Source organism: Haliotis asinina, chromosome 7 (genome assembly GCF_037392515.1).
Source record: "Haliotis asinina isolate JCU_RB_2024 chromosome 7, JCU_Hal_asi_v2, whole genome shotgun sequence".
In the NCBI taxonomy this organism is placed as follows: Eukaryota; Metazoa; Mollusca; class Gastropoda; order Lepetellida; family Haliotidae; genus Haliotis; species Haliotis asinina.
In genome coordinates, this window is record NC_090286.1 from 46,582,652 (window position 1) to 46,602,433 (window position 19,782).

Consider the following 19,782-nt stretch of genomic DNA (forward strand, 5'->3'; position numbering starts at 1 on the left):
AGTGATACTCACTCAGAAACTCACATATTTGATTATCAGTTTATAACTATAATCCTATGTACTTACTCAGATACTTGTTCTTATGTAACCTAGTTGACATGTTTCACCATTTAGTATGTACAGATTACTTGTGAGCATGTAGTTGAAGGGAGTGGTTCTGTTTGACTTCAGGAGCAGAGCACTTGTTCATGATTGAAGCTGTTCCTCTCTTGTATACTTACAGCAGTATACAGAGAGCAGTGATACAGATGACAGTGTTAAGTATGCAAGGTTTTCTTCCAGTGGGTGTAGGGTATCAGCGGCTTTGATGTATGAATGCCTCTGGACAGATAACTTTATGAAACATGCTGAAATCTGTGTGAATGTTTGCTGAAGTTGGATTCGGTACGTCATTCATAACTTCCTTCATTTAAGGTATTACAACTAGTCTGTTTACAAAAAAAGTCCAAATTAGACCCGTGAAGGTTCCGGGGTAGAATAGGCCTTCAGCAACCCATGCTTGCCATAAAAGAGAGAGAGACGTAAGTCAGGCTCGCTGACTTGGTTGACACATGTCGTTCCCAATTGCGCAGATCGATGCTCATGTTGTTGATCACTGTATTGTCTGGTCCAGACTCGATTATTTACAGACCACTTCCATGTGTCTGGAATATTGGAGTGCAGCGTAAAACTAAACTCACTCACTCACTTACTCATGTCCAAATTATGTTTCCACAAGATTACAAAGTATTATGTCAGATATCATTTATCTTACTTGATGATTAAGAAAATGACACTTTAGGGCTCAACTGATTGAATCAATGAAAATAAAACAGAATATTGGTGTGCAATTATTGACATGTTTGTGACAAATACCTTTTATTTTGCTGAATTATTCTGTGCCCTATTGCCGGAAATTCAGGGAATGTGATTATCTATGATAATCAGGTTGATATCTCTCAGTAATGTAAATCATGATAATGAGACAAATAATTAGGTTATGATGCCAAACTGATCTATCTCCTCAGTTAATCAAGATAATTATCTCCTTATTATAGCTATTGATTTTATAGCAAGTATTCCTGCATATTGTGCATACTGAGTAAATCTCAGACAGTTTGTATTCAAGATGGACGCTCTTCCCTATTTGCCCTTGATGTGTGTATACTAGTCTGTCTATATGTGTACATGACAAGAATCTATTTTGTTGGCCTCGTTTCCTTTTACCCCCCCAACCCCTGTATAGTTGGTTTTATCACACCCTTTTAGAAATATTACAGCAGCAATATCAAAGAATCAGGACACCAAAAAGGTGCACATATTGTTGGCAATCAAACCTGGGCCTTCAGCATGATATTGACCTTCTAGGCCACCCCACCCATCTTGTTTACCCCAATGTACATATGATGTAATTTGTCAGGGCAACACAATACTTCAGACAGCTTTTCAAGAAAATAATACCGAAGATTCAGTGCCACCTGTGCAAAGTGTGTAGGTTGCAAGCTACAGACAGACAATTGGAGTTGAGAAGAAGTACAGCTAATTGTGCAACAAGACTTAGTAACGTAAAAATCAATATCCTTTGCATCTCGACACAATCCATGCCTTGCATTTACACACTGTATCAGTATTTAGATGCAGATCAGGTGATCATGGGGCTTGGTGAATAGAGTGTGAGAGTCTCTCTTTTCTTATTTTGAGTGAGACAGGACAATGTAGGGCATGTACTAGCTGATAAAATATTAGTATTTTTGTTGTGTATGTTATCTAGGCCAAATATATGTGATTAGGTGTGTCACTCATGTCAGTCCTGGACTGTTGCAGTCGTTATCATCTGTCGGACCAGACGGAATTCAAAATTTAAATCGTATATGCTTGTCAATGTCACTGTGACCCCGGGCAAGTGCAGAAGGTTTGAGATTTCCCTCTCTGAATAAACAGGAAATACAAGGAACACTTGGATTCTGAAGGAAAAGCGAACTATCCTATGATAGGTGAGTTAACAGAGCCAGATTGTCTTGGGCATGACTTAGACCACACAGAGCAGGATTCAGATGGGTTTGGTTACGTAGTCATCATTACTGGATTATGATGTCGTTAATGGGTGTATAATGTTGGTGGTATGACGAGAGTTTGGGAACAATGAGAGTTGGTGTGTCAGGTCGTAGAGTTTCTCTGTTTATTATCACTGAAAATGCTTATGAATTTGTCTCATTATAGCTGATGTTGACATGTTGAAGGAATCACTTGAGTGGAATTGATCAGTGTGTGGTGCTGTAATATTCAGATACTGTGTATTTTCTTATATTTAACACTGATTATCCACTCGCAGCATAAAGGAAATATTGCACTCACTACAGCATGTAATATTAAACACATGAGTGGGAATAGTTATAACAAGAATTTCTAAACATCATTGAGTAAATAATGTTAATTGTTTTATTTATTACCAAACCAGGTAATTGAAACATCTGTGTTTTTAAAGTAATGTTTCTTGAAAATCTTATCCAAGCAGTGATGTATTGCTATTACAGTCATGAATAAATATATTTTCCTAGAATATTTTCTATAAATATGTTTTTGGGTTTTTTTAAGAGAAAAAATGTTTTGCTTGCTAATTCAGTCTTGAACTAAACTGACTCCTGTTCTTGAAGAATTGGTACATGACATCTATGATCTGCTACATTCTTGCAATGGTTCCTGGAATTCTAACTAAATTCTTGTAGTTTCCCTCAACAACATTGGTAATAAACCAGGACTAGCACTGGCGGACTATATTGTACAACAGATGCCTCCGTGTTGAGTATATTCACCAGATGTTCGACTCACATGACGGAAGAGAGAGAGCTATGTCACAACTTTTTTCCCACATTCCATGCGATTGTTAGAAGAACGTTTCCTATGGGTTGAACATGACATGCGAAGGGTGTGCACTTGTACGTATTTGTGCTTTCTGTTTTGAACAACAATTTTCTGAAATTTCTTTAATCTCCAGTTTTGGGATGTTTAATTGCTGCTTGTTCTGGAGGATGTGTCTGTGGGCTGTTTTCATCAGCTGCCATGTGCGTTCACATGGAGGGCGAGGGATGGAGATGGTGTAGCTGAAGAGGAAGTACTCATGTTCCTGTGTGCCATGTGATGTTGGTGTTTGATAAATTGGTGGTGTTGTTTGTGAAGCACTGGATTATTACGTTTTCCAAATGGATTTACAAATGACATGTGGAAAAACGATTTTATTAATGTCATCTGGGGAAAAGGATTTCTGTGACTGCTCTGAGAAAATGGGAAATAGATTACAGTTTCGCTTCACAAGCATTGATCTGGCCAATGACATGCATGGTCATTGTAGAATCAGGTTCCAGAGAGGGTTGATTGCGAATCTGGGCAGAATGTTTTGTGGAAATCTAGAAAGAGTCATGACCTTGTTATGCATGAATGCTTTTACAAAATGATTTTGAAATTTATTACAGTGATTCTGTCAGTATTTTTGGCTTTGATGGATGTGTCGGTTTAATTCAGGCTCGTCATGTACAAACAGATCCTGTAGATACCAGCTATTCTGAAAGGTTCATTTTGAACTTGTCTTGGTTTTTGTTGGAAATGTGTTATGTGGATAAAAATCTTGACATCTGCATATGAAAGAAATATTGGAATGAAAATTATCCAACATGCACTTGTCAGGCATGTTTAGACATTGATGTCATTCCTTCACACCTTTGTGCTCCCAATCTCTTATAACGTTTGCTGGGAAAGTTTCACGGGTGAATTTCAGTGACGACACATAAATGCGAAGTGAGCATTAATTTTTGAAAGCAATGTATCATGTTTGGACAATTTTTTTGCAGGCTTAGTTCATCTGGTCAATATAAGTGCACTAAAAATGTATGATCTTTGGTTCAAATCCCAGATTCTTGCAGATTGTGATGTTTCGGTTTGCCAGCACCATGCCTGTATTTATAGGTTTCACCAAATCTGTAGTAAGTAAGGCTTGAGACCCAGTGTATCTAAAAAAAATAGCTTTTCTTTTATACTTTCAAAACTTGGTTTGTGACAAACAGTATTTAACATTTTTATGGTGTGAAAATTTAGAATCCGAAACTTTAACACTGTAGTTGTTGCACAGTAGGTATCACATTGTATAGTATGAGATCCACGACAAGTCAGGTCAGAATTGGTCTTCAGTAATCCATGCTGATCATAAGAGGTTACTAAGGATATCGGTTGGTTAGGCTCTCTGGCTTGGTTGACACATGTCATCATATCCCATTTGGATAGATAAATGTTCATGCTGTTGATCACTGTATTGTCTATACAGATTCGATTATTTTCAGAACGGTGCCACATAACTGGAATATTGCTGAGTGCTGTGTTAAACAATCATATCATGTCATCGTATCATATATCTTTCAGTTCAGTGTGAAAACTAGCACTGACAATAGTGCATCTACTTCAGTTGACCTGCATGCATCACATGCCATCAGAGAAACTTGTAGTCATGATGCAGGAAAATACACTAGATAAACAGAACAGAGGCATAATAACAGTGTAGGAAAGATAGCCCATCCCAATGTCTGAGACAGATGAATTTTGTGGAGGACGGGTTAAAATAAATCTAGTCTGTCCATGTTGGGTCAGTTTTCAGATCTTGATGGAGACGTTATGACTTGTCTGAAGATTAGTTCTATAATGTTGTATCCAGATGATTCCACTAGGAGAGATTTAACATTCTCTGTGTACGCATATTAAATGATGAAATAAAAACAAAGCAGTTTTAAGTCTTGAAGTGGTGTTTTATTTATATTTGGAACAGGCTAGATTTTGACAGGACTGGTCAAAAATTAGACCAGCCAGTCCTGTGGACAGGCTAGATTTTCTACATCTTTCCTACACTGCATAATAACTCTGTGACATATATCAAAACAAGGTGCAGATCACGTTTTCCGACCTAACTGGAAAACACCGTGCCAGAATAAACACCTACGGTGCAGTGCTATAAGTCAGCACCAGTGGGAAGGTGGTGTTTTGGCACAGAGTGATACTAGGTCGCTCAACTGACTGTACTGACAGCATTAACTTAGGTGAAAGTTTTCTCACTCTGGTCTACCTTGAAACCTGAACCATGGCAAGATGCTTGGAGGCTGCATCAAGGTGTGTCTTTGTTACCCAGAGTCTGACTTTGGAGGTTTGGAGAGGTTCCAATCAGTTGAGGATATGAAAAGTAGGTCAGGGTCACCATAATTGTTGTTGGTATTACTCAGCCAGATAATTCGTCTTCCATCTTCTCAACTACTGCCATTTATTCTTTCCACCTGATGTTGCTAGAGCACAAGAAAAACACAATCTGTTGGTAGACATGTTCTTACCTTAATGTTCGCAATGGACCAGCTGGTGCAATGTGTGCGGCCCCATGCCGATCCGCCAAGTTGTTGATATGCTGTGATACCTTTATAATGAGGGTAGCTTTCTATCTGTGGGAAATTTCTTTCTGTTGAGTAGAATAGGCAGCTTTTTGGATATTGAGGTCGTTAGGGATGTTTTGAAATAGCTTGAAAGATAGATGGTATCTAACAGATGCTAGTGTATTTATCTTTGGTTAATCTTAGTGCAAACCCTGTTGTTTGTTGCATTTTCACTGTCAGTTACAGGTCTCAAAGAGGATGAAAAGGGACATGAAAAGCATCAAAGTAGCAACTTACACTGGTCAGAGCTAACTTATTGCTTTGATGATACCATTATGCGCACAATGATATATTTGTCAAATTAATGCGATACTGTTATACTGATGATTTGATGGTCATGATGGCTGTTGAGAACCAGTATTGGTGGTGATTAGGTGTCCTGATGGCTGTTGAGTTCCAATATTGGTGATTAGATGCCCTGATGGCTTATGACCACCAATATTGGTGATTGGATGTTGTAATGGCTGCCGAGTTCCATTTTTGGTGATATGTCATAATGGCAGTTGAGCACCATTATTGGTGATTGGATGCCTTGATGGTTGTTCAGTGCCAGTATTGGTGATTGGATGTCCTGATGACCAATGAATACTAGTATTGGTGATCGGATGTCTTTGATGGAAGTTGAGTACCAGTAATGGTGAGTGATGTAGGGATTATTCTTTTCTGTAAATAGCCATGAACTGCTGTAGTAGTGATGAAGGCTTCTCACTGTATCTACCACTGGTTTCTACGCTGGTCACTAGATTCAGTGCATGTTGCTATAATATTGGGACATTTAATGATAGGGCTCTATTTGGCAAAGAATTTTTATTTTTCGAACTTTGAGCAACATTGTAGTCATTTGTGGTTAAGGAACACCAGGTATTGGCTTTTCACATTTCACAATTAATACATGATAAACTTCAACAGATGTTCAGAATGATAACTCCTTGCCCCTTTAACGCTATGTTGAGTGACCACACTGTACATTCTACTAATTGATGTTTTGGAGCTACAGTCCTAGATATGTGTTTGTCAGCGTTAGTGCCATACAAGTAATTCCTTTGAATATAACACCTCTGCAACATCATGCGCTTAAATTTGGGCTTTGTCACACTCTAAGATGCTTGATTTTCAACAGATGCTCTTCACTGTCAACTATTTATGATCAGTTGTGCAAGTAGCAGTATCATGCACATAGGTTAGGCAGGAAAACCTCATTTCTTTTCTCAGTGCTCCTGTGGCAACTATGAAATGCTTTAATTAATGTTGTGTTATGACCGAGTCCTATACACATTTGTACGTTGAGCTTTGATGATTCCAGTTTCAGTACTCCGCAGCCTTTATTTTTGTCAACATCATTCTGACGGTAACCAGTGTTTATTTTTCCTTGGAGAATTGTATGACATCATCAATCGCCAACCATACAAACATACCAACATCGCGGTCTGTACCAGGTTACTTCTCTGTCACGGTGCCAAGGTAAGGGAGACGGCTATGTAGCATTGCATACAGGTCATTCTCACTCATGAACACGGAACCAACATACTCTTGCTTACAGATTCATTGGATCCCTGCTAATTGGTATTCCACAGACAGGCACCTCTTTGAAGGTAACCTCTGAGTTGGAAAGAAGGGGATCATCAAATTTGACTCCTTGTGGATTGGATTGGAAATTCTGTGTCGTATTTTGCAGATGTAGAGTTTGATGTGAAGGTTTGTTACTTCTGTGTTTCTTGGTTTTTGGCATGTTTTGTTTGGGTTTGTTTTTTTTCTGTGTGGTTCATGGAATGGTAACACTGGGTACATGAGCTTATGGTTGTGTACATCAACGTCACATCTCAGTCAGGTTGTGAAGTGGAATAATACCACTGTGTTGGAGTGCTCTGGATCAATAGTAGATGTCGGTGATGGTGCTTTGCATTACGTATGTCAATAGCAGAATGTTTAGTATTGCAGAAGTGGAATGGACTTATTCTTCACAAAACCAAAGGGTCTACATGAATGTACAGCTCTTTAGACCCCTGGTGTAGTGACACATGTGAACAGGCTATTATTGGGGGTGGTTGGGTAGCCAAGTGGGTAACACGTTTGCCCATCATTCCAAAGACCCAGTTTTGATTCCCTACATGGGCACCATGTGGGACGCCCGTTTATGGTAGTCCCCTTTGTGATGTTGCTGGAATATTGCTAAAAGTGTCATAAACCGAGACTTACTTACTGTAATTTCACAGATTTAATAGAAATGATTTAATAGTAATTCATTTTTCTGTTAGAATTGAGTGGACTGATATATGGAAATCCAGACTGAAACTGGATTAGTCTGATTTGTTTTCATGGTTTGTTGTGTAATGCTGCACTCAGCAATATTCTCCCAATATGGCAACAGCTTGTATGTAATGGTCCTGGATCAGACAATCCAGTGATGGATGTTGTGGCCAGGGGTCCATGCCATGGGGACACTATGACACTATGAAGCAAGTCACTGTGCCTGATCTATTTGTTTGTTATATTTTAAATATTGTCGCTAATTTGAGTTCTGCTAATTTATTACATTATTCAAAATAGGTGTAGTGAATTTGTAGTGATATGTTGAAAAATTATATTGAGATTAATGTGAGTATCTTTAATGAAACTGAAAGTAGACAATCATTCTTTAGCTCACATGCATTGGTAAATTTGTTCTCCATGGGAACAGTGATCATGACTTGATTGGTAGATCAATGATGATGCTGTTGATCATTGGTTTGTCTGGTCCAGATTCAATTATTTATAGATCACCACTGGAATATTGCTGAGTGTGGCCTTAACAATCATCTATGACATCATTAGCACACACGGGACTATCAAATGACCAATGTATTGTCAGTTTCAGCCATTGAAGCTGTAATTGTCTACATGGATGCTGACAGTTGTGAAGCATGGGTAGCCAATCATTCATGTTCTATAAAACTAATGATACACCTGGAACTACACAAATGATAACTAGCCTGGTATATGGTAGGTAATATGGAGGACCAGTGACCTTTCCTTGCTCTCTGCATCTTGACAATGAGAGCGGTGTCCATTTATACTTGTCAGAAAGTTTCACTGTTAGTGGATCAAGTCCATCAGTTTTCAGATCTCCATTTTGTAGCAGACTTGATGGTTCAGTGGAGAAGGTTGCGGACAGTTTGCCTTCGATAAGTTGCCTCGTATAATGGACTTGGGATCTTCAACAGCAGTAAAATGCATATGTGTAGTGTGGTTGCCAGTGTGGTGGTGTGTAGTCCTTGGAACAGAGCTCAACTCACAAATCAGTTGAAGTTAAGCAAGTCGTCAAGTTCAAACAATCCTTGTATAGGTGACCCTGTTTGGCAGTTTGACTCCTGAGAGTTCTTAAGACTTCAGTCCTGCCCCACGTCTAACCATGTCATACATGTGGTGTCACCTTAGGCAAGTGAGTTTGTTAAAAATTGCTTGTTCAAAACTGCCTTTGATCACCCAACAGAAAATGGGTACCTGGTTGGATGAAATCATGTGATTCTATCCTTCTTGCTCCTATCAGGCAGCTTGGGGTATTATAACAATAAGAGTCAGGTTCTGATTAATCTCTGTGACCAATCACTGTGAGTTTGTAGACTGCGCACTATAGAAGATGGCGTATTATAAGTGTACTGATAAGGCCAGACCAATTCTATTTCTTGTTTTGTGGATTTTTGTCCTCTGATAGCCTAAAGGCAGGAAGAAAAAACAATTATTTCCAATCAAAGTAATTTCCCTTCTATATACTCAAAGTGTTTTACTTTTGACAATTTATGAAGTGAATATGGGTTTAAAATAAACAACCTAAAAAGAACCTACTTGTGAGTTTATATTTTTAACCAATAAAAACAATTTTCTTACTCTTGAAAAATATGGCAGGTGGATCAGTAAAACAACAAATAAAATTGGTCTGGCCTAAGTGTAAATTGTAACATTTGACCACTTTGTAATTAGACAGACAGCACTTCTGTATCAGTTTCATACTGTGAACTGATGAAGTTAAAACATTCACTGTGTTCAAATGTTGGTCAGTGACTCTTTACAAAACCAGCATACTGGCAGTGAATTACACCAGGGTAGCATGTTGGTATGTCTGTTAGTGACCTACTGTTGTACAGTTGGGTAGTGGATCAGTTGATTGCAGTCATGGTTGAAGAACCAGCCAGTGTGTAATAACATACTGTGTATCTGTCCACTCAAGAACCTGTATTATTGGCTTAAAGTGTGACATTGCTTTAACAATTACTCCAATCCGTTTTGGTTATTACTTCAGAAATACTCTTGAATTCAAACTGAACAAAGGTGATAATTTAGCTGGGAAAAGAGTGTTGGGTATCATTACAATGCTTGTTTGGAGGTCAGTAGGTTGAGAGTTCGGTTCCAAGTATGGTTGTGGATGCCTGTCACAGCAGGGAGCTGATAGTAGTTAATGATTGCTGCAGTGTAGAGAGATTGCTGCAAAGAGGCTGTCCATGTAGAGGAGGAAGTGAATGAGCTTAAATATTTCCCACATTCAGCAGTATTCCAGCTATGTAACAGTGATCTGTAACTAATCGAGTCTTGACCAGGCTCTCTGGTGATCAAAAACATGAGCATCAATCTCCTCAAGTGGGAACCTATGACATGTCAACCAAGTCAGCTTGCCTGACCACTCAATCCTGATAGTTGCCTCTTACGACAAGCATTCACCTTTATTGGGATATGCTGAAGACCCACTCTACCCCGGATCTTTACAGGTCTATCCCTGTATGGAGTTTAGTTACATATATGGAAGTCTGTCTCACAGTTACTATCCATATGATATATATTCAGAGACTAAGCTAGAGTCTAGTAATATGGATGTTATGGCCTAAACTAATGTGACACGTTGAGGGCAGGATTATGTTAGAAAATATTTACTTATTGCTTTCAAAATTCGCAATAGAGACTTGTGACAAGTGGGTGATATACTGAATACAAAGGAATAATATTGGTATAACCAGTGAGACAGATGATGTGAGTTAAATTACCCAAGTACGTACTCTGAGTATTATCTTTGTAGTGCCCAACACTATGAGGAACAGGTGCCCCTGAACAAACACAGTATATTTATGACTGTACACCAAGTCCAGATACAGATGGGCTTATCCAAGTGAAATTGATGTGTTGGGGTGACCCAGTTCCACTGACATAATTATCAATCGTCATGGCAACACTTTTGGAAGTACTTACGAATTGAGATATGTAACTACTTAAAGTGAGTGTAATTGCCAATTACGATAGTGAATTTACAAAACAGATTCAGTGTTGACTTTTGGGGTGAAATTTGGCTTAATTAGAAATACCTCTTGAATAATAGATGTTGCTGTCATGAACAAAGGAAAACCTATACCGTTACATTTCCACTCAAAACATCTCAACAATGCTTTTCCGACTTTCATAGCATCAATAATATAAGGTATCAGGATATTTTCTGGTCCATTTAAAGCACAATGGTAAAATTACCGTATTGTTGTGGGTATTAGACATATTCTGTTTAAATATAAACAGAAAGCATGTCACTTCCACACAGATCATCAACTGTCACTTGAGTTCAGACTGCTCTGTATGTATCATAGAGACCTGTACATGGTGTTGTGTTCTGCTGGATCACCAGGTGTTGCTCTCACCTGATAGCTCACATGAATAGAGGTGGGATTTACCTGGTCATTACGCTGACCTTACATCTCACCTGCTTCAGGTATTGGCTTCATGTAGGACGGAATATTGTTGTGTTTGGGGTTGTCGATGTGGGATGATATTTTGTTGCCTGCTGGATGTCAGCAGCAATTCTGAGTCATATCATGTTCCAAGGGATCACATTCAGTCTGGCTGCTTCGTATAATCCAAACCATGAATATTTTATTCACTGCAAAATTTGTGAATTAATTCATATGGAGTATAGTTTAGCATGTGAGGATCTTGAGGGTTCGTAAAGTAATCCTGCAATATCCTTACATAATTACTTTCATGAACTTACATTGTGGGCTGGTTCCATAATTGCCAGTTTTCCTGAAAGTATATAAATCTGTTGGTTATGTTAGATTCATGTTAGATGGGAATGGGACAGTGGTTGGATATAGTGTAATCAATTTCTAAATCTTTGTTTCTGTTGTTCCAGATTGCAAGATGGAGTCGCTTGTGGAGATTTATACATGAAGGGGAATGCGACACGTGCACAGAGATTGTGCTCGACCCTGACCTTGATCCTAGCTCTGACCTTGACCCACGGGTCAAAAAGTTCCTAATGGACAGGTCAATACTCAAAGTCCATCTTCCTAATGGGGGATTTAACATGGTGAAATATGGCGACGCCACAGATATCAAGGTGAGTTAATATAATGATTGGTGTTGTTCAGACCACTAGGGGATACAACATTCTTGAATCCATTAGTATTGGTAAGCAGTGTGTGCTTCACTGGTCCAAGTAATGAAAGCCACAAGTCATGATTTTATTTGGCAGCGAGCTAGGTTATTGACTTATATTGAAAATAAGTCACAAATATTATTCTTTCTATTTTCTTATTTCAACCATAAAATAGGCTTTAATAATGTTTAGGTAAAATCACTTTTTTGATCATTATTACTTGTTCAAATGTGTCATAAAGTACTTTCTTCAAATAGAATAATACATGAAGTCAGAACTGATGAGAAGTGTGTTGGGACCAATGTTGCTTGCTCCTTGGGGCTGTTGCCTTGGGAATCCAGTTTATATTCTCCAAGCTGCACTGTATTTTAAAGTTGTTATAACGAAAAGCCAAACTAATTTCAATAGTTACAGTGAAAGCAAAGAAGTGAACCTTCATGTATATTCATAACTAGAGAAGAAGTACCCTACGACTATCAGATGATGAAATGCCCGGACAGATTGGACGTTTATGTATAGAGATGAAACAAGGGAATGAAGCACTTAACATTTCACTTAGCATATTGACTAGCACCAAATTATCTTTGGTAAAAGGTTCTTTATTTTCCAATATTCATGCTGTGGATGGTTGTTACCATTGATATTTGTTTAAACTGTAATTTACAGAACCATTTGTAGATATTGATTCAGAAACATTGTCATTATTTTTCATTAACATTCCATAAAAGAGATCATAACAGTCTATTCTATTCAAGAGAAATTAAGAATGACCCAATTCTGCGATAATACTTCATTCAAGCTTTTCAGAATATGACAGATTAACTATAGAAATAACCTAGAAATGTGGATCTGGGCCTGTAACTTCTTTTGAGTAGTATATAAGATAGGGCAGATTGACCCTCATATTCAACCTTGACCTTGACCTGTTGACCATTCAAATGATGGCACTATGATGAATCTGGAATAGATTGTGATGTTGGCTGATGATATGCTGGGAATAATGACCAAACCATATGGCGTTGATGATGTCCAGTAATTACATGCCATACAGCACATTAATCATAGATCAATAAGCCGTAGAATGATCAGTTACCTGATAAAAGAAGATAGGCAGATGTTGGTTTCTACGTTCCAGTTGATGTTCATTATTCCGAGTAATTTGCTGTAGTTTATGGAATCAAGTTCTGAAATAGGCTTTTGATTCAGGTAACCATACAGAATGTGTAAACCGTGTAGAATAAGTATCGTTTAAGGCCACTAGAGCAGAAGTCTATGACATGTTAATTACTGGTTTTGGTGCTGCGCAGAATGGGAGCTTTGGTTGAAGCTTGTTCACAGCAGAGCTGATTGATGAAACATAAGACTGACTGCTGTGTGGTTGTTTCTGTTGCACATGGCGTTGCTGTTAGGACAACCCTGATTCTACATTGTGGGGATATGAGTAGTCTGGTACCTTTCTGGTGGTCATATCCAAGAAAGCACATGCACATCTATGGTATATGGCAAGTCTAGATGACTGTTGTTTCAGAAATTTTCTGAAAGTAAAACACTCTCTAGATTTCTTTTATCATACTTCATTAAGATAATTTAAGATCTGTTTATCCGTAAAGCGTGTATATTTCATAGATTAGATGTTAGTCTAGCACCCTTTTGTTGCAAACAGGAACCTATCAGTTGAGATATGGTGTTTTTTGTATTACTTAATCTTATCTTTGATTACTAGAGTTGGTGAGGCTAGTCGTTGCAAATGAGAACCTTCCTTCTTTGTGAATAGGGTGTAGAACACTTTGTCGAATTAGTGGGTCAGTTGATAGCTTAGTGCTTGTCATGCAGTGTTTGACCTGTGTTTGAATCCCCACATGGGTACAGTATGTGAAGCAAATTTCTGGTGTCCCCCACCAATGATATTGCTTGAATATTGCCAAAGTAGTGTAAAACTAAACTCACTCACTCATTCACTTGTAGATCAAGGTCTGCGTGATGTTTGAGGTTCCATCCTCAAGTCTTGTTTCAATAATTCAGTTTCTGAAGGATATATACACTAATATGTACACTGCACTGATTAACATCATTTTTATGAAACTGATTGTAGACCATGTTGGCATGCAATGGAGCATCATCAACCGCCCTCCAGTGCAATGGTCATCTCAGTGCACATACATTGTGTTAATTCTGGTACAAGTTCATATGAGAAAGTTTTCACAGTGCTGTACAAGTGCAGTGAGATGGATAATTCTGACACTATTCATTGTGAAAGGTTTGTGGACACAGTTGATTCTCAAAACAATTATGGACGTAGCGATGGTTGCAGATTCCCTGGTGAGAGCATTAGAGCTGATCAATCTCCTTAATGTTTAGAGACTCGGAGCTATTTCTTTTTTAAGCAACATTGTTGAAACACCTCATGAAGCAAGTGGGAAAAGTCCTGAAATTCCAGTTAAGTACAGTGGGTGAATCATGGTACATTGGATTCCGTATCCCCTTGTTGGGATGATAAACTGTGAAACACTTGAATGTGTTGTAGCCACACTTTGGTACTTTGGGGCATGGAATAATAAGTCCTATAGTCCTTTTGCTGCACTTCTTGATTCCTTCAGTCCTGAGATTCCAGATCAGTTCAATGAGTGTATAATGGTATACAGGAGCTGCTGTCCAATCTTACAGTGATATCCATGAATCACATCAAATAGATCCTCTTTCACTACAACAGGCTTGTAACCTATTGCAGTCCAGTGTCATGAAACCTTGACTAGCAACTGCCATATCTGTGGTCAGTGGTTTGGTTCGGACAGAGTTGTTTGATAACTCCCCACAACAGGTCTTGCATGTTGTGATGTAAATATTGATAATGTCTCGTTTGACCCATGAGTGTTTAGCACACACTTCTTTCCATGTGCCTTCCTTCTTTCTGTGTCCAATCTTACAGTGATATCCATGAATCACATCAAATAGATCCTCTTTCACTACAACAGGCTTGTAACCTATTGCCTGTTGTCCCAGTCCAGTGTATTTTCCTGATGGGCAAGCAAATTTGTATATCATGCTGTATCGGTGTTGAGATGACCTTCCATTTTTAATTATGTTGTTTATTTAAAAAAATAAAGAAGAAAATCAGCAGGAATAGTTTTTAAAATTATCAGAAGTGATTTTACATGTGTCATTGTACCAGAGTACCCTAGCAACTTTAAAGTTATTTCAACCCCTGCATCTTTAGTATGTTATGACTGTACATTATTGTTGTCATCTTGACTAAAACAAAAAGTAAGTGTCTAGGCCTGAAAAAAACCAGTAGTTATTAGCATGTTCATTGTACACATTGTTTATTACATACACTGTCACCAGTTGCAGTGTTAAGTTCCTGTAACTGTGGTAACAAGGTTCATCAGTTCCAGTGTGAAGTTGATATAACTATGGTAACAAGGTCTTACAATGTCTAGTGTGGGTGTAAGAGTCACCAGACTAATTCATACCCACATATTTCTGTAATCATATTGTTAGGATCAATTCAGTATTTGTAAGTATACGTTTGAGAGTCATTAGCACCGTCACCATAATCATCTTCCATTTCATCGTCATCAGCCCTCTCAATCTTTATTTCAATCTCGCTATCTGGGGTAACTTCATACTCTTCCGCTTCTGAGGTCACAGGATCACCTGCATGTTTGGTCACATGATCAGCAGCATATTTTCGGGTCACATAACCCGTGTTTACCGGTTCCTCTTGCTCTGTCTGGGATTGAACTGGAGGACACTGGCTACTGGCCAAAGAAACTGTTGAGACAATTACTGGACCTGCCGCCTGCTGTCCATTCTGTGCACTATGTTTGTTTGCAGAAGATATCTTCTCTGCCTCCTTTAGTTCAAACATTTTCATCATATATTCTGGAATTTGTGATTCACTTGTCCAGCCTCGACAGGCAATAGTTTTCCATATCATGTCTGGTTCACTTGGTGTTTGTCCAAACACTGACTGGAAAGGAGATCGGAAAGATTCTGAACTGACTGCTGAGTTCATCTGAAAGATGGCTACCCCTAACCCTTTAGCCCAGCCCACCTTGTCATCTTCATATTGAGCCATCCATGCACCGAGTTTGCTTTGTAGATCTGCACATGATCGCTCACTCACACCGACAAATGCTGTATGATCAGTTTTACCATGAAGAACAATCAAATTCGGCCAATACGTTTTCAGTTCACTCAGCATGTCTACAATATTTAGAGCTTGTGTTTCTGAAGCATGTAGAAATTTCGGCGGACCAAACTGTCCGAAAAATTGCAGCAGACATCCAATAATTTCATCTCCATTTCTGAGAGGCCATGCTGTGGCAAATTTGGTGGCACAGTCTCGAAGAACGAGAATATAATTGTATTCTCCATCTGGCATGTCCACCATGTTGATTACACTGAGTGCAAGCCTTGTCATGAAACCTTGACTAGCAACTGCCATATCTGTGGTCAGTGGTTTGGTTCGGACAGAGTTGTTTGATAACTCCCCACAACAGGTCTTGCATGTTGTAATGTAAATATCGATAATGTCTCGTTTGACCCATGAGTGTTTAGCACACACTTCTTTCCATGTGCCTTCCTTCTTTCTGTGTCCAATCTTACAGTGATATCCATGAATCACATCAAATAAATCCTCTTTCACTACAACAGGCTTGTGAGTCTTTTTGCAGAGCAGTTTCTGCCCTGTAGGTGCTGGGTAGAACTTCTCATGCACCCAAAACTTCATCCTTGCTCCTTGCTTGCATTTCAGCCCTTTCTTTATCTTGAGTAGAGATAGGGCAGTGTCCTGCATTTCCCGTGTTACAACATACTTGTCTCTCTTCAACTTGCTAATGTTTGTCTGAATATGCTTATCCAGTCGTCCATAGAACTCCTGCTTTTGTTCAGCATAAGGATCCATTGCTGTGCTAGGTATCTGCCCTTGTCACCTTTACAAACCTGAGTTAAAATCCCCTCATACCACAACCACCAACACAGCCTTTCAGCTTTCTCAGGGACACACAGACAGACAAGGTCTCATCTGACCTGGTTTTAACCAATCAAAGTACACAAAGCACACTGTCAGCTGAGAGAGGCCTGGCTGATCTATTTATAGCCAGCTAGCTAGCATTCAGAATCTGTGTGTAGTCCAGTTCAGAATCTTAGCCTGCAGCTTTCTCCTGCCCCGGCAATGCTGCACACAGCTATTGATTCATGGCTGGTTTTGACTGTTTCTTTAGAATATTCCCAGCATTGCATACAGTAACTTGTACTATTTTAAGATTTGATTGTGGTCAGCAAAAATGAATATCATATTTTGAGTTCATAGGTAGTTTCACCAGTTAACATTTTTATTATTATTAAAGTTATTAAAGTGTCACAATTAGTCACAAATTTCTGATCAAGTTTAGAAATGGAAAAAAATGTGTGTTGAATGTATCTGCTGCTGCTATGCAGGAATTATTTTGATGTTTAGGTTTATCATTAAACTTGTCATTACATAAGTAAAAGGTGATTGAAATGAGAGGTGACGTCATTTTCATAAATCTGCTTTTAGAACAGCTGTATTGTTTATAACACAATCAGCATTTGATTGCAGTATTCCCCACTGTAAGCACCTTGCACATACTCTGGACTGGTCTGAAGGTAATGTGTACAAACACCACCTGCTCAGTGTTATCAGACATATGTAAAATTGAATGTAGGTGGTCAAAACTGTCATGTGATCTTGTTATTTCTTCTACTAATATGTAAATAGTTGCAATGTGGTGGAATTTACTGGAATTTTAATTGAGCAGATTTTTAGCTGAAAAAGGATCCCTGTATATAGTTCACTATTTTTTTCTCACCTGAGGTGACAAATTCCTGTGTGTATTTTTTCTCATTCCACTTAATTGTAGAACAGACAGCAAAACAGTAAATGTGTCTTTTCATTTTTTTGTTTAATTGTGGGTTTATTTATTAATCTGTCTGGCAAACTAATTTTAACAAACATATAACAAAAAGTTTAGAATTGCACAACAGTCCATATTTACTTTTGAAAATCAGCGAAGAATGGCATTATTGTACACAGTAATTACTATTGAAAAGCTTTTGCTGAGCTAATGTACTTTTTGTTGAGACACTCACAGCAAATATGGTAATTAATTCTGTGATTTTGATAGAAAAGTGTTGTCATAAGGTTGACCAAGGTCTTGAGTTTAGTTCAGCTGGTAATTATTTCCAAGATGAATTGAAACATGACACAATGACAAATTATATGTTTAAAGTTTACAGAGTCTGATTTTAAGCATGTTCTCACTATTGTACAGTAAAACATTTCAGAATAATATCCAAAGATTTCAATCCAGATTTTGTTTTGGGAGATACGTATTCATAATTATCAATAACAGTCTGAAGTATTTCCATGGATGAAGAGAGGAATGGGTATATCACAAATGTTTTTGAAATATCTGGAAGATTATTCATTCATTTTGCATGCCATCAACCTCCTCTATGATTGAATTTTTGGACAAACAATTTCGCAGTAAATAAAGACTTGCCATCTCAGGAAGGAAATTAATTAAATTTTCAGCTTGTTTACAAACATCGAGAAAGAAGACTGTTAATCTCTGCAAATTTGTCAGCACAAAACAAACTGTTCTCACATTATGAATTTGAATAATATTGTGGAAAAACTGTTGTTCAATTTCCTTTAAGTGAGACTGTCTGACCTGTTATCGGTTTCCCAGGATATTAATGTGATTCCTGTGGTTTGGCTTTCTCCATTTTCAATGATAAATGAAGCATGCTGAACACATGGAAGGAAAAATAACTTTAATTTTGCAGAATTTGAAATGTGTTGCTTTTAATGATTGAAATTTTACCAATGTTATGGATATTGTTTGAGACATGTTTATCTTCCTTTTTTGTCTTGATTATGCACATTTTACCTATTTAAAATAAAATATTTTGTTTACATTGAATGTTGATAAAATTAAAAGCCTTATAACTTTTTGATGTGTGACTTTTTAAAATGGTTTAATTCTGTGACATGACGTTGTCTTGTTCATGTACGAAAGAAGAAATCAAAACTGCATCCTCATGTATAATTTTGCAGCCACTGGTATCATTTTCGTGAGATACGGCTGTTTTAGAATTATCAAACAGAAATAATGGCTATCGTATCCTCTGGTTACAATGTTTTTTTACCGGGCTCTATGTCATTATCCACCATCGTCATGCATGTTTTCTTTTTATTTGTCTCCTGAAATTGTAGGCACCCATATTGTTTTATCCTTGAAACAAGTAAATGTGTTCTTGTTTTGAAAGATGGATATTCTGTGGAATAGATACGTATCAAGGAATAATGAAGCAGAGTTATTGCAATGTTCTGAATTTCTTTTTGTTTCATTAAAAATACTGAATTTAATAATCCACTTGTATTCCTGTCAGTCTTTGACTTTTGTCAATCATAAGTCAGAGTGAAATTCTATTCGTTCTAGCGATTTTAGCTAGTAATTATGTAATATTACTATCTGAGGAAAATCCTTAAAGTCATGGTTTGACAAGCAGGCTAAATGAGTTGGCTGAGATAACTGACAATGTGCATTCGTGGAATCCCCACGTACTTCACGGTGTTACATGTAAAGGTGTTCTGCTTCATTCATTCACACATGGATTGATTCTGGTATTGAGGCTTGGACCAGACCGTTTACTTCACAGTATGTTGGCATGATGTTTAAGTGTGTTCATGTATAGACATTTCTACAAAACAGTCCTGTGTTTCTATAAAATACATGTATTGTCATCCATGAGAGAAAAATTCCTTAGTTTCTTATGTCTAGCAAAGATCTGAAACAAAGATGCTAACTGTCTGTCTCATTCATGTTATGAATGATTCATACAGATACCCATTTAGAAGTCTGATAATTAAACCAGTCAATTATTCCTCTTATGATATGATGATGTTAATCCACAAAGACAAGCTGA

At 37.9% G+C, this 19,782-nt stretch overlaps 1 protein-coding gene across 6 annotated transcripts in view; it reads left to right on the plus strand.

The window, feature by feature from the left end:
• Nucleotides 1-19,782, plus strand: part of LOC137290732 (focal adhesion kinase 1-like) — a 136,316-nt gene that overhangs the window by 57,047 nt on the left and 59,487 nt on the right. For all 6 annotated transcript variants that reach the window (XM_067821846.1, XM_067821841.1, XM_067821842.1 and 3 more), the window contains exon 2: nucleotides 11,581-11,787. In XM_067821846.1, coding sequence (XP_067677947.1) covers nucleotides 11,707-11,787 — 81 coding nt within the window. In that variant the 5' untranslated portion in view covers nucleotides 11,581-11,706. The remainder of the gene's footprint in view (nucleotides 1-11,580; nucleotides 11,788-19,782) is intronic.